Below are 15,130 nucleotides of genomic sequence, written 5' to 3'. Positions count from 1 at the left end.
ACCATATACTTGCTAGCAACATTAGTACAAGAACCTCCATCAATAATCAAGTTACATACCTTGTTCTTGATTGTGCATCGAGTGTGGAAAATATTTTCCCTTTGAACTTTCTCCTCGGGGTTGACAAGTACACTCAGCATACGTCGGATCACAAGAAGTTCTCCTGTGTCGGGATACTCCACATCATTCTCTGGATCAGAACGGTACTCATCTTGCTCGTCTTGAGACTCATAGTCTCCACTAGGTGTGACAATCATCACCCTTTGGTTCGTACATTCTCTCGCCATGTGTCCCCTGCCTTGACATTTAAAACGNATTTGAGTGTTTATTTGTGACAATTAGGGTCTATATTAGTCTAAGATTAAGTTCCTTTATCCCCTTGTTCCATACCACAATTATATGTGTTTCAGTGCCCTTGGCACTCATGGTTTTACAAACCTCATTGGATCTCAAATAAAGTTTAGAAGTCCTTACCTCGACCTCTTTGTTCATGTGTTTTTGCAACTCATGAACTTCAGAAGGACTTAAAGGGGCAAGGTTGAAATTACATTCATTGTGCGTGAAAGTGTAATGGTTTGTTCGATCGTCGTGAGTTGTAGCTCGGTCAAACTGCCATGGTCTTCCAAGAAGAAGATGTCCGGCTCTCATTGGAACTACATCGCAAATGACTTGATCTTGGTATTTCCCAACGCTGAATGATACAGTAACTTGTTCAGAAATTTTCAGCTCGGTGTCATCGTTCAGCCACCTAAGTTTGTATGGCCTCGGGTGCTTTGTTTTCTGAAGACGTAACCTGTCCACCATATACTTGCTAGCAACATTAGTACAAGAACCTCCATCAATAATCAAGTTACATACCTTGTTCTTGATTGTGCATCGAGTGTGGAAAATATTTTCCCTTTGAACTTTCTCCTCGGGGTTGACAAGTACACTCAGCATACGTCGGATCACAAGAAGTTCTCCTGTGTCGGGATACTCCACATCATTCTCTGGATCAGAACGGTACTCATCTTGCTCGTCTTGAGACTCATAGTCTCCACTAGGTGTGACAATCATCACCCTTTGGTTCGTACATTCTCTCGCCATGTGTCCCCTGCCTTGACATTTAAAACGTTTTTGTAAGTCTCGTTGATAATGATCAGGTACATACCTCAACCTCAAGAGGTACTTCATGTCGCCCCAACTGCTGATGGTAGCAAACCGCTGCCTCCTTCTATCGGCTACCGTCCTATCCCACCATGACAAGGCATTGTCAGTGAGCTGCGCCGATGCAAGGGCTACCTTTTGGGCTTCTCCATAGAAATAACATTGGAATATGTATTCCATACGTCTCTCCCAGTCCATGTAAACCTCCGGATTAGACTTTCCTGCAAAAGTAGGAGATATTAGTTTAACATCTCGATTTTGTTCTCGTGGTTCTACCTCTCTAGCACGGTTCTGCATGAAAGGATCTTCTCTCCGATGATGTTGACGCCTTAATGGATCTGGTGGTGGATCATCATCATCCATGTCAATGGATTCGTCTTCCTCGTCGCGGACATTCCTTTGTTCTGGATCTGGTCCAACGTCAACCCTCGCTTGAGGTTGCTCCAAACGGCCTATCCTATAGATGAGTCCTCTCAACTGCTCTGTGAGGGTTCTCATCATTTGCATCATGGCGTCTTGGGGTATATCTGCGATTTCTCCCATAGTGAGTGTCTAGAACGGATCTGCGCTTAGACAAAAACAACAAAGGATCAACGTACCACAGAAGTTGAAAAGGGAAATGTCAAAGAAAATAAAGGAAACTTTTCTTTTTTTTGAAATTTTAAGAATGACAAGCAATATTAGACAATAAAAGCAATGAAACAAAAGCTGAAAAGATTTTTTTTTTTAAATGCGAGATGAACTAGTACGGCAACTAATACAGAGAGTGAAACACACAACTTAAGGAAACAAATTGAAAATATATTTTTTTTTTTTAAAGTTTTTAAATAAAAGCTTAAACAAACTAGAGATAAGGCTGTGAAATAAAAGAAACTATTTTTTTTTTTTTTAATAAAATAAAACAAAAGCTACAAATGAAATGAAAGTTAATGGAAAAGATAAACCTGGCAAGGGAACAGCGTGAACTGTGCTCTGATACCAGATGATACAAGACTCGGTGGTGAGTCTTATACCGGGATAGAGATGATGGCTTCACAAGCTGGCAGTCGCTTCTCTCTTGTGAAAGAAAGATGGTCGATGATGTGGATCTGACACGATGGCGGTCGCTTCTCTCGTGTGGGATCGGTAAAAGGGGAAGTGCTGGCGGATTGAAGTACACCACAGAGATGTGATTGGTCTCTGACACAGTACACGAACTTAGCCTTGTGGAATCTCACACACAAGACAAAGAACAAGCTTATTCTCTCAAGAACACTTAAAGAGAAAAAGTAAGAAAATTCAGTATTTTATTGATAATCAAAGGTGAAAAATCGTACAACTGCTGCAGGGGGACTTTATAAGAGTCCTTCAGCTAGCCCTAAGGCCGAAAATAAATGAAAAATAATGCAACAAAGGAAAGCAAATAAAATCAAACACAAAACCATTGTTTTTGGAAAGTAAATAAACTAATAAAAGAAAATGCTAAGTAGACTTGATCTCTCTTGATGAGCAAGTCTTCTAGCCGTTGTTGGGATTGGTGGGACCTGAAAGGATCGAAAATATTTAATAAGACTTACCTGGATGCGATCTAGGTCCAATAGACGTTCCTTGAACCACTTCTTGTACTACTCGATGAACTACTTCAGGGTTCTTGTCTTGTATTGGCTTGTTGGTTTGTTTACTGAAGTAGGGGTCTTCCTGGAGTTCCTCTAGAGTATCTTGATCAGCCTCTTGATGCTCGTTCATGTCCTCTATGTCTTGGTCTTGATCTTCACTATATTGATCGGAGGTGTAGCTTGTATCACACGTCTCTTGCAGATCCAATGTCTTCTCTTGGATTTTTGAGGTTCCTTGACCTGCCAAAAGAGGTTTCAGACCTGGGGAACTGGTCTGATCAAGGCTCATTTGGGTGAAGGCTTCAGCAAGCTCTTCCTCGGTAATTTGATCATGTCCATTATGGTGGCATGATGGTGGTACAGACTAGTTGACGTCCTTCAGCTCTAGGGAGCTTACAATGTCTTGAACGGCTAGGTTAAACCTTGTCCTTAGCTGTTTAGCCTTAGATCGTGTCATAGAGCCTTTTCGTACTTCTGGTACAGGATGTGGTACAGGATCTGGTTCAACGGTTTGTTTTGTAGGATCGATGTCCGCATCAGCTTACCTACCGACCTTCGATACTGTTTTACATCTTCGAATAGAGCTTCATCATGCTCCCCCTTACGGTTTGACTTGTAGTTTTCTTCGAGTGGTGTTTCAACTGGTCTTGATCCAAGCTTGCCTACATCTTTTAAAATATCATGTGTGTACTTTTTTTATTATAAGAAGAGTTCTTCTTTAGAACGACACACTTCTATCCCAAGGAAGTACTTAAGTTCTCCAAGATCTTTAATATCAAATACAGATTTAAGGTACTGTTTGGTATCTTGAATGCGTACCTTGTCATTCCCAGAGATAATAATATCATCAACATATATGAGAATGACTATAATACCTCTTTGGCTTGGATATGTGAACAATGTGTGACCGGAATGATTAACGTTTTGCCGAGATCCATGAGAGATCTTCGAACTGAATTTGGTTGCGCAATAAAACAAACTGAGATTTTGTAGAATAGGAGCGTTACTGCTCTGATACCATGTAAGAATTACAAACATATGAGTATGATAAGAACAGAGAATGAGATAGAATGATCAAGAGATAAATAGAGAAAGAGAGAGCGGCTAGGTTAGAATAGAGGAGAAGGAGAGATTCTCATTCCTTAACAAATATTGACCTAGTTACATTTTATTTATATGTATACTAGAAGATCAAAAATAAGGAAACTTCTTATACTATACAAAACGGCATATAAACTAAGTATTGGCGTGTTCATCTTAATACTCCTTCGCATAATTAAGAACAGTTCTTAACCATGAAGTAAATTTTCGTCGGACAGAAGGTCGGTGTTATTGCTGCTAAGAGGAGAGGTCAAGCTGCTGCTTCAGCTGCCAAGGCCGACTAGAGTAAAAAAAATAAACTTTGTTTCTCGTTTTCTTTATTTCAGGTTTTGTTGTGTGTGTGGTTTCCTGTCAAACTTTGTTCTCAAATGCTAACGATTTTATGATAATCTATGTTATGACAAGTTTTGATTATTGTTCTCTAGATCCGAATTTTGCTATTGGTTGGTTTGTTCTTGTTATTTAACGAACCATATTAAACCGACAAAATGTCACCAAACCCGACCTATCAAAGTTGTCCCTGGGATACCACAAGGAGTCAGGGAGTTGAGTCTCTCCACGTTCCAGGGTTCGAAGAATGATAGTGGTACCTTGACGTTGCGATTGCTTGTCTAGCAAGTATACATGAAATTCGCCAAATTAAGGTAAATCTAAATTACCTTTGCTTAAAAAAAAACAATTCTTAAACTGAATCATGCAGGAAACCTTCTAAACAGAGGGACTCAAAGATATTCTCATGGAAGAAGGAGGGTAATCATCAACACAATGGTAGTGTCAGAACGGGTTTGGGTGATGCACCTCCTCAACAGAAGGTTGGTCTTGTTAGGAGGGTTCGTTCCCTGGTTTAACCATATATTTGTTAATGGATCTTGTTCTCTTATTCTAAGCATTTTTACGAAAATCTTAGTATTTTCTCTCCAAAAGCTTATAGTATACATATCAATTTGCAAATTTTCATCAATATTTTTAATTATCGTTGAGCTTTTCATTTTGTGCTCTTTATGAATATCTTTTGTTCATATGGAAAAGGTAATTCTAGGCATATATGAGCGTAACTGTTTTTGGTAGGCTTGTTCTCGTATTCTTTAACGAACCGTAAAAAAACCGTGAATTGATCAGTTCACTAGAACGAACCGTAAAAAAACCGTGAATTGATCAGTTCACTACAAGAAAAACAGAGAAAAAAGAAATGGATCGTTTTGACTGTCGGAAATCCGTCGGAGAAAAAATCGTTTTACTTGTTCGACACCAATTTATGAATGGATCATTTCTCTGTATTGGAGTTACAAAATGCAATATACACAAATCATAAACAAAAAGAAAAGGCAATATACTCAAATCAAAAACAAAAAGAAAATGTTGAATAAAACTTAAATTTTGTTAAAATAGGTCTAAGAACTTGAATTCACGGGGAACTTTAATCGCATCTCTACCATGAACGATGCAAGCTCCTCATCTCTCAGCTTGTTCATCTCATTCTCTTTTTCCATCATCTTCTCAAGAGCTTCGATACGGTCATCTTTTTCTTGGAGGGCGCGAACAAGTTCAGGATCACGATCATATATTGTGATGAAGAAGTACGAAGTCTTTTTGCCACATTTCCTAATCCAAAGATTCGACCCTTGGTTTGTGGATTTTCCTGAAATTTAGAAAAATTAGAACAAAAAATCCTGAAATCATGTAGTATTACCGCAAACTGTTTCAACCAAAGGTTACGGTCATCACTTGGCATTGACGAGTATGTTTCATATGGTTCTTTGAGGAGTCCATACATCATCCGGTTTATAGAATTGCTAATGTCGTTTCCAGATGCCTCAAATCTACAAAATTTTGATCTGAAAAAAGAAAAAAAAAAAAAAGAAATCATAAGTGTTTTAGAGTTTGAGATTTACCATGTAGCATCTCCGATGTAGTTGGGATGGAGTTTTGGGATAAGTTCTCGTCTAGGTTGAGAAACAAAATCCTCAATGGTCATTACGATAGAAGGTCAGGCAGTTGTAGGCGATCCCGAGTTTTGTGTGGAGGGGGTATGAACATTAGCCCCATAACCACTGTGTTCATCTCTGTTTTGGGGAAATCGGTTACCGCGATGTCGATATGTTTCGTAGTCCCTGTGTAAAAAGTAAGTGTAAGATCAACCATACCCATATAAATCGCCTCAAATCTCTTAATAGTAAACTTATACAAAAATCTAAACACTCAATAAAAGATCAACTCAATCGTAACAAATATATTAATTGAACATATCCGATTTTTTATTTAGGAAAAGTTTCCTTTTACGCAATTCTTAAACATGGAAAACGCAAAATTAAAGTTATTTCAACCTAACAACTTCTTAATCTGACATAACTAACAACATTACTCTTAACATATTTCAATCCAAACATTGCAAATCCCAAATCATACATATTTGAGATAGAAAAACTACAAATCGTTACATAGTTGAGTGGTTGTGGTGGATTTGAGAAACAAAATCTTTGAATTAGGAGAGAGAAAGAGGGAGAAACAGGAAAAAGAAGAAGTGAATCGGGTGAAGAAAAAATATTCGTGAGGAAGAAGAAGTGAATCTAGGTTGAGAATGAGAAGATTCACCGAAACGTTTTTGTGGTTTAGAGTAAGTAAACAAAATATATTAAAACAATACTTCTCGTAAATTCCAAAAAATTTGGGAAAAAAAATTTCTCCGGTTAAATTTGTGTGTTTATCCCACGGAATCGTGACGGAATAATTTTTAATTTTTCTTTCATACCAACAGTTTCCCGATGGATCTATGAAAAAAGTTCAAAAAACTACATATATAATTTGAAAAATATCACTCCATACTTCATAGCTTCTAAATCTGTTTCATTAAAAAAAAAACCAATAAAAAAATAATTTGAAAATTTAGTCATTCACAACATTCAAACTCTTAAGTAACATTCTAAGTGTATTTAGAAACAATTATGATGAAATCATGTTAAATTTTAAAAATTTAACTTATAGTCATATAATAGACCAAAACTGATTGTAAGTGTTTTAAGACATAAGAAATAGTGTCTGTGAATGTATTAAGTTATAAAGTTTCATATTTCTATACCCTATATCCTAAACCCATCGAAAATCTGTCGGTAATCTGTTGGTATTTTCCTGATGGTTTTCCGATGGAGTTTAAAACACATGTTAAATGCGTTTAAATCCTTAAACCCGAGAAAACTCTTTTGGCTGTCGGGTATCCGTCGGGAGTTCCCGACAGATTACCAACGGAATTATGAGTTTTTCAGGTTTTATATATTTAGATTTCAATTCTATTTGACAAATTCAATTGTTATGGAGTGTTTTGTTAGACCTAATATCAATGAAAACAAACATTTATGATACGTTTTGTTAGATTTCAAATTATTAAAAATATATATTTTTAAAAAATTGAATTTTGTTGTCTAGAATCTTTATAATTTTTTTCTAAATTATTGTCAAATTCTTTTTAATTTTTTTGTTAGATCTCATCATTTATATATGTATTTATTTATATATATATTATTGTCAAAATTAAATTATATACGTATTTTTTTATATATAATTTTTTTTGGTAGATCTAATTAAATTTATTATAAAACTTGCATTACCATATATAGTGTTTGATCTTTTATTTATATTCAATACAATATGGTATTTCCCCTATGGTTTTCCGACGAAGTTCTGACAAAATTGTCTAACGGACTTAATCTGTCAGGATTCTGTCGGGATATGGTCTAGAATTCCCGACGGACCAAATCCCGTTGGTAATTCTCAACGGATTACCAACGGATTACAACGGTTCAATTTTCGTCGTATATCAGTCGAGAGTTCGTCAGAAATAGCCGACAAAATTTGGTCAGTAGAGATTTCCGTCGGAAATCGCCTTGTTTTCTTTTAATGGTTGTATGTTTTTGTTCTAGAAATCTTTAGCAAACCGCTGTAAACCGGGTATTGAGTTATGTGTACCCTTTAAGTAATTATTAAATTGAGATTAGGTCACCAATTTTACCCATCAAAGTGGTAGTGACTCGGCATGTTGTAAGGGTCTCTCACCAGGGATCGAGTAACGATATTGGTACCCCGGGAGTTTTGATCCGTCCGGGTAGTCGTCTATCACTGAGAAGCATGCCTCTTTGATGGTAGCCGAATTAAGGTAGTCTAAATTACCTCTTTTTAATTCGAATTAGGGTAAGAAATGCATCATGGAGACGTACGTGCAGAACTAAGAACAACTATAGATCCTTCAGCTGCAAGTCTAAAGACCTGAATTCTTCATCAAAAGTACATAGACTAAAGCATCCTAATCACAGAAGCATACTGGCAAAACGTGGCGTAACAGTTCAACAAAGCTCAATGGAAGGCGACTTTAAAGTATGGAGTAAGCACAACCGTGATTTATTCAACCTTCCATCAAGTCTCACCTCCCTTTATTGCAAACGTACCAAACTCTTCCCATCGAGAGTTGTAGTCTCATAGATTATTTATGATAATATTGGCACTTAGACCTACTTTCTCACAATCTTATTGCATTTAGACCTACTTCTAACTATTGCTATACTTTTGTCAAGTTATTGGCCTAGGTGTCAATTTCTCTTCCCCAAACTGCCCCGAGACTTAAGTTCTTCATCCAACTTATGCGGTAAACAATCGAAACTAAGTTTTATTTCGGTTTGTTATTGGGACTGTCCGATCGTAACTGTTAGTTTAGACCTGATGGCTGAAAATAATAGTAGTTTCAGTTCCCTTTTTGGGCGACAGGTTGGATGTTTTATGAGTTACAATAACGTGAGACAGGTTGTGGATGAGAAACGTGAAGCTGATGTAGGGTTTTGGGAGACATGGCTGCGCAGCCATACATTACCCTCGGCCGCATGGTAAATACGAAAAGATATGTCATACATTACCCTCAGCCATACATTACCCTCAGCCATACATTACCCTCGGCCACATGTAAAGATGTGTCATTAATCCACATGGTCAGATATGGTTGGATACATGTTAACAAAAACATGTTGTGTGCCCGGTTTGGTTCGGTTCGGCTTGCATGTGGGAACCTTCCCTCTTCCTTCTACACACTTTTGAAACTAGAAGAGAGTGAAACTATATATATATATGAATGAAAAACTAGTCATATTTCCCAAACCATCCCAAGTAGATCACTTCACACTCTTATTTCTCATTCAAATCAACTCCGTTTTAGATGTATGAGTATACCATCTTGTAGTACTCATTACCAGATTTCCATTACACTATTGACCCGACAATTTCTATCCGCCATTTGGCGAGAATTTGGCCGGAAAGTCACTGTCCAAAACCTGCAATTTTTCTGAAACTTATTTCTGAAAAATTCTGTTCCAACAATTTCCCGGGTTCGAGGAATTCCAATGGTACCTCTTTTATTGTATGGTCTAATCATACAATATTACCGATTTACCAAACCGAGGTATTATAATTTTTTTTTAACGCTGTAATGATGATTAAGTAAACAGAAATTGTAAATTGAAAGTTAAATGAGACCAATATAACCATCATAGTAAACTAAATCATATTCCAGCTTCATCCTCATTCAGCTCGTTCCTCTTCTATCCGATCATGTAGCCACGAAGGACCACCTAAAGCTAGATACGAAGTGAGCCTTCCATCTCTAGTGATGCTATGAGCAATATCCCTGGCCAATGAGTTGGCTTTCGGCGAAGATAGTTTGAAGTATACCTCCCCCATCACCTGTATTACTCCAACAATATTTTCCACCTTATTAGAGAGGAAGAAGAGAACAAGAACCTAAGGCGTATGTCAAGAAGAAAAGGCTGAGCTTTAAGATACTTTAAGGAGAATGTTTAAGGAAGTTTAACACTCAAATAGGCTCGTGAATCTCCAAGCTTAACCTCCAATATCTCTACACTTAAGCTTGAGGGGGAGTATTAGATTTGATGGAAGAAGTAACAAAGGAGGAGAATGATATCAAGGCTCCATCTAGGCTTCAAGTATCATAAAGGGACGAATTGGTGTCCAATGAAGGCCCAAGATGATTCTACTCTTAGTAAAGTTAAGGGAGAAGAAGATAGAAGAATCTTGAAAGCCCATCAAAGCCCATGAAAGAATTAGAGGAAAAGATGTTAAATAAGTCAAAGGAATGCAACTAGGAGCAAAGAGACATTGATAGTGTTCACATGTGAGTAAAGGGACGTTGGGAGTGGTCCCCTACACTCCTTGGGCCCTCATGAAGCTTCCTCTCTCTTTCCTCATGTCACTTTCACTCTTTGTCTTATGTTTACAGTTCAAATCTCCTTCCTTGCCTATATATAAAGGCTTTGTCACTACTTTGTAATACACACATATTGAATACAAGTATTTCCTCCATCTAATTTGTTACTCTCTTCTCACTACATATGCTTAACTAATAATCATAATGTAGATTAGTTAGAGAGTGATGTTAAATACACTCCAAACTCTTCTTTAGTTAGAAGTTAATCTCTAGTTTATCTAGTGGATTCCATCACAAGTTGATGGCTTGTTCACCTTAGAAATGAGTTCTTTTTTGTGTGGGTAAAGGGGGATTCAATCCCCAAGTGATTGTTTACTCTCACTTGTGAGCTTTGTCTCATAAAATCCAACACACCTGAGATCAGTATTTTGGACAATCCAACGGAGACTCCAAAGCAGCTAAAGCCGCTTGAAAATCTGACCACACCTCACATGAATAAACCTGAATGGTACAAAGACTCTACAGGCACCGTAGGATACAACCCAACTCTGAAATCCTATTCATCCTTGGAAGAAAAGCATCCCTAGCATGAAACTGAACATTCCCTGCATCATTCTGCATAATCCAAGCTCCACCACATTAATACATTTCATTAACCCAAGCACAGCGTATATTGCATTTCAGAACTCCCGGGGCAGGCTTACTCCATCGTGTCCACCTCGCTAAACCCCATTGCTCCACTAAGTTAGTTTCCTGCAGAACCATGGCTCGCTGGCGTAGCCATTCCTTAGAAGTCATCAGTGTCGCAGCTAGCAACACATGGGGATACTGAGCTCTACCTGAAAAAACAAGTCTGTTCCATGCTTTCCAAATTTCCCACAGTATCCAAGGGATTGCATTCTTGAGGTCTTCCCGTATATCTCCTCTAGTCATTATCTGTAATAGATAATTCACGTTTTCTGCAACACAAGTAGAAAATCCATGAGCCGGCAAGGGAAGTAATGTAGCATCCCATACTCCAGTCGCTAGAGTACATTCAAAAAGCATGTGTACAATTGCCTCCTTGTCAGTTCGACATTCTTGGCATATAGGATTCACTTTAACACCATGGCTACGCATACACTCTGCAACTGCTAAGGCACCATAAAGAGCTCGCCATAGGAACATTCGAATCTTTGGTTCAGTAGGTGTATCCCATATCCTTGTCTTGATCTCATTCACAGCTTTGGCACCTTCTGAAAGATTAACCCCAGTTGATGCTTCGTTAGTAAGGAGCCTAGTCACACTCTTCACAGAGTACTTACCATCCTTTGTAAACGCCCACACATAACAATCACGAAGAGATAGCTCAGGGGAAAATGATTGTAGCTTGATCACATCATCCGGTGGGAAAAGCCTCTGCAGGAGTGTGGTGTTCCACTCCCCTTCTGATGTTATCAGTGTCGATACCTTCAGGTTTAAATCTATCTGCATTTCTCTGTTGAAAGGACACCTTGGAACCTCATCAAAAATCCATTTGTCTAACCAAACATTGGTGCTCAAGCCATCTCCTACAAACTTCATAACACCTTTTTCCAACAGCTCCCGGCCAAAAAGAATATTGCACCTTGGAAGGTCTATAGCCATTGATGTTTCGGCGACATTGATGTTTCGTCAACCTAAACAAGACATAGCATAGAAATGTAGAGCTATAGCTACTGGATTCTATAAATCTTCCTTCCCTCCCAAAGAGAGAGTTTTCTCATACCACCCACCCAATCTTGATTTTAATCTAGCTGTAATAAAATTGAGTAGGTATCTTTTCGATCCACTGAAGCATTCTCGCAGCTTCAAATTTACTAGTACCACCCACTTTCTCGATACCAGTAAATATACCTAATACCAACATTTTTATATACTTACCATTACCAACCTCTTATCAAAAGTGATCAAAGACTTCTGAAAATTTATTTCTTGCCCTGAAGCTTTCCCATATAGTTTGAAGGCACTTCAGAAATTCAGAACATTCTTTATGAGTAGCTTGACAAAGGAACATGCTATCATCGGCAAAAAGCAAATGTTGGAAGACTAGATGGAGTGAGTTTCATTCCAGTCAGTCTTCCCTTCGATTCTGCTTTGTTTATAACGTGGACTAGCGTTTCTGCACACAAGATGAATAAAAATGGCGACACTGAATCGTCTTGACGGAGGCTTCTTTCCCGGTTTAATAAAACCATAAGTAGCTCCATTAACCAAAACTGAATAAGAACCTAATATAAATTACCTCTTTTTTGACAATATATAAATCACTGTTACGAACTATAACTACAAAAGACTTATATGTGTTTGTAATACTTTGTAAAGAGAACAAGAAATAATAAAGAGAGAGAGAGATAGAGAGAGAGAGAGAGAGAAGCCATGAGAGAGAGATTAGGGACCAATTTCTTTGATCAAAGACAACTTCTATTATGTCCCTCTTCTTACAAAACCTTATTTATAGTGAACTCTAAAAGACATGAGTCACACACTTATACGCTTGGTAATGACAAGTGGTGAACTACAAAAGACAAGTAGTAAGTTAGTGTAATATTACATGAACAAGTGTCATGACATGTGTTTTTTGATGGATTAATCACATATTTTATAATACTCCCCCTTGATTATCCATCACCATTGACGAGTTACGTACTACCTCATTAAAAACCTTGTCACGGAAAACCCATTGGGGTAAAAACCATGACAAGGGAAAAAGAGTATAGTAACATAATCTCCCCCTCGAATAGATATGTATAATCTTTCTTCATAAATTTTGTAGGTGACGCATTCCAATACTGTGAATATGCTTTCTGAATGTTGTAGGCGGAAGCGCCTTTGTAAATAGATCTGTTGCATTGTCACTTGATCGGATATGTTGGATATCAATTTCCTTTTTTGCTCGAGTTCTTGAGTGTATGAGAAAAATCTTGGAGGTATATGCTTTATTATGTCGCTCTTGATGTAACCTTCTTTGATTTGGGCGACACAACCAGCATTGTCTTCAAATAATGTTGTCGGCTCTTTACTGGTGACTATTCCACTCGATTTTTGTATGTGGTTAGTCATTGATCTGAGCCATACACATTCCCTCGATGCTTCATGAAGAGCAATTATTTATGCATGATTTGAGGAAGTGGCGACCAAAGTCTGTTTCTGTGAGCGCCATGAGATTGCAGTTCCTCCAATTGTGAAAACAAATCCAGTTTGGGATCAGGATTTATGTGGATCTAATAAAGATCCTTGATACTAAGATTTTTGTGTGTCTATCCTAGCAGGTTCAATTAACCTTATGCAGTTGTAGTACTTAAGGTGTCAATCCAGTTGGGAAACTATACTATCACTCAAGATGCAATTAAGGAATAACAAGTTAAGCCAATATAAAATAGTGTTTGTCTAACAGTCCTAGAATGATGACAATACAAAACAAAATTGAGTCACTGAACTAGAAACGAGAATTTATGACAGGAAGCGAAAATGAATGAAAACAGAAAACGAGTCTAAGCATGAACTAAAAGGCAAGACACGAAATAGTCTCAGAAATGTAATAAATATCAGGAAGAAAGAGGTCCTAAGGATGAGAGTAATTGATGTCGGTGAAGTCTCCTAGTCTACAAAGTGTTTAACATGCCACAAACAATCTATCCCTAGACAACAAACATCTCAACTTAGCTAATCCAATCTCTTGGTAAAAGCTACTCAGACTCAACCATTTCCATACCCAGCTCTCGCTAGAGAAACATGGTTGAGCAGGCATGACAAACAAGTTCGTTCATGTCAACAAACATCCTAGACAACTAATCTCTTAGGCTAGGAACGTAAGTCTCTGGCACTAGTTGGTCAGACATTCCATCAAACACCTTTTGGGTGTGGAAATGTCTCGAACCTAGTCCCAATTGATCAGATAGAAACTAGCATTTCTAACACTGTTCTAGAAGAGAATCATAAAAATCAAAGCTTAAACACTCTACATCCTAAGATCCGCCACCTAATCTATCTCATCCTAAGATCCGCCAACTACTACACTACTCAGATCCGAAAATCATCATCAACAATACAAACTCAGAAAATATTGAAACAAGCATTCTTAGATAGATTAAAAAGTAAAGAACAACTTGTAAAAGAAATCAAATGAAAATACTGAATAAACTCAAAGGTGTCGGAATACAAGGTCTGAGAACGTTTTTTTGGTGGCTAGCGTCAAAAAAACCTTCTCGAAAAGAAAAAAATATCAACTCCCCCAAACTTATTCTTTGCTTGCCCTCAAGCAATCAATCAAGAACAAAGTATGAAGAAGAGGTGTGAAGATGGGGTCTCAGAACCTAAAACATGCTGAATAGACTAGTTAGAATCAAGGTCCTTGTTTTTAGTTCTATGATGCATGGTGAAGGAATTTCATATGTTTAATCTACACATGCAATCCTATCAATCACCCCCTTTAACATTTATTACCAGAAAACCATGAATCAAGCTATGCATTGTCATTGAACTCATTTGGCTAGGGTGGAGGGTCAAAGACGAAGATGGTCTCCTTCTAAAGTGGTTTTGTCAATACAGAATAAGGTTCTCTCACGAAAAGGAGTTGAGCTCAAAAGAAGGCTAAAGGTTGAAACCACCTGATACATACAAGAGCAGTGCCCTGTCTACCCAAGGTCCCCAAGGAAACTCAGTCCTAACATTCTAACCCAGAAGTTGGTCCTATCTCCACCCTTCATCAGAAACATTATCTCAAACTTTTTACACTTAGTCATAGGAGGAGTTCACTTCTTATCATTCTAGCGGATTGGGAAATCTTTATTATCAGCAAGGTTCTTTTTCTTTTCTTCTAAGGACTCTAGACATCTTTCACATTTTACTTTCTTTTCTTTGTCTAATCTTTTCATTCTATGCCCAGAACCAGTAAATCTTTTTACTTTACTCAACCCAAATCCTTTACTAGACTTGTAAACTTTGATAACACATCCCCCTCCTTAAGACTTTCTACCCTGTACTTTTCTGCACAAATCCATACCCAATCCCCAAAATCGAGTTCTCACCTAGTCCTACTAGTCCGGAAAACGCGAACTAGAACTACACA

General features: G+C 37.7%; 1 protein-coding gene across 1 annotated transcript; it reads right to left on the bottom strand.

Moving 5' to 3' along the window:
* LOC104699523 lies at nt 5,163-6,555 on the bottom strand. Its single transcript, XM_010414838.1, has 3 exons — nt 5,735-6,555; nt 5,568-5,635; nt 5,163-5,481 (listed from the first exon to the last, which is right to left on the bottom strand). The coding sequence occupies exons 1-3, from the start codon at nt 5,815-5,817 to the stop codon at nt 5,234-5,236; spliced, it is 399 nt and encodes a 132-aa protein (XP_010413140.1). The 5' UTR covers nt 5,818-6,555; the 3' UTR covers nt 5,163-5,233.

The sequence above is a fragment of the Camelina sativa genome, chromosome 1, assembly GCF_000633955.1.
Source record: "Camelina sativa cultivar DH55 chromosome 1, Cs, whole genome shotgun sequence".
NCBI lineage: Eukaryota > Viridiplantae > Streptophyta > Magnoliopsida > Brassicales > Brassicaceae > Camelina > Camelina sativa.
Note: the sequence above shows the minus strand (reverse complement) of the source record. Positions and strands in the feature narration are given on the sequence as shown.

Excerpts from the sequence above, each read along its gene's own strand:
- LOC104699523 (XM_010414838.1), bottom strand. The coding sequence starts at position 5,817 with ATGACCATTGAGGATTTTGTTTCTCAACCTAGACGAGAACTTATCCCA. Across the intron at positions 5,636-5,734 it reads TACATCGGAGATGCTACATG|CAATTCTATAAACCGGATGA; the intron begins GTAAATCTCAAA and ends AAACGACATTAG. Across the intron at positions 5,482-5,567 it reads AACATACTCGTCAATGCCAA|GAAAATCCACAAACCAAGGG; the intron begins GTGATGACCGTA and ends TCTAAATTTCAG.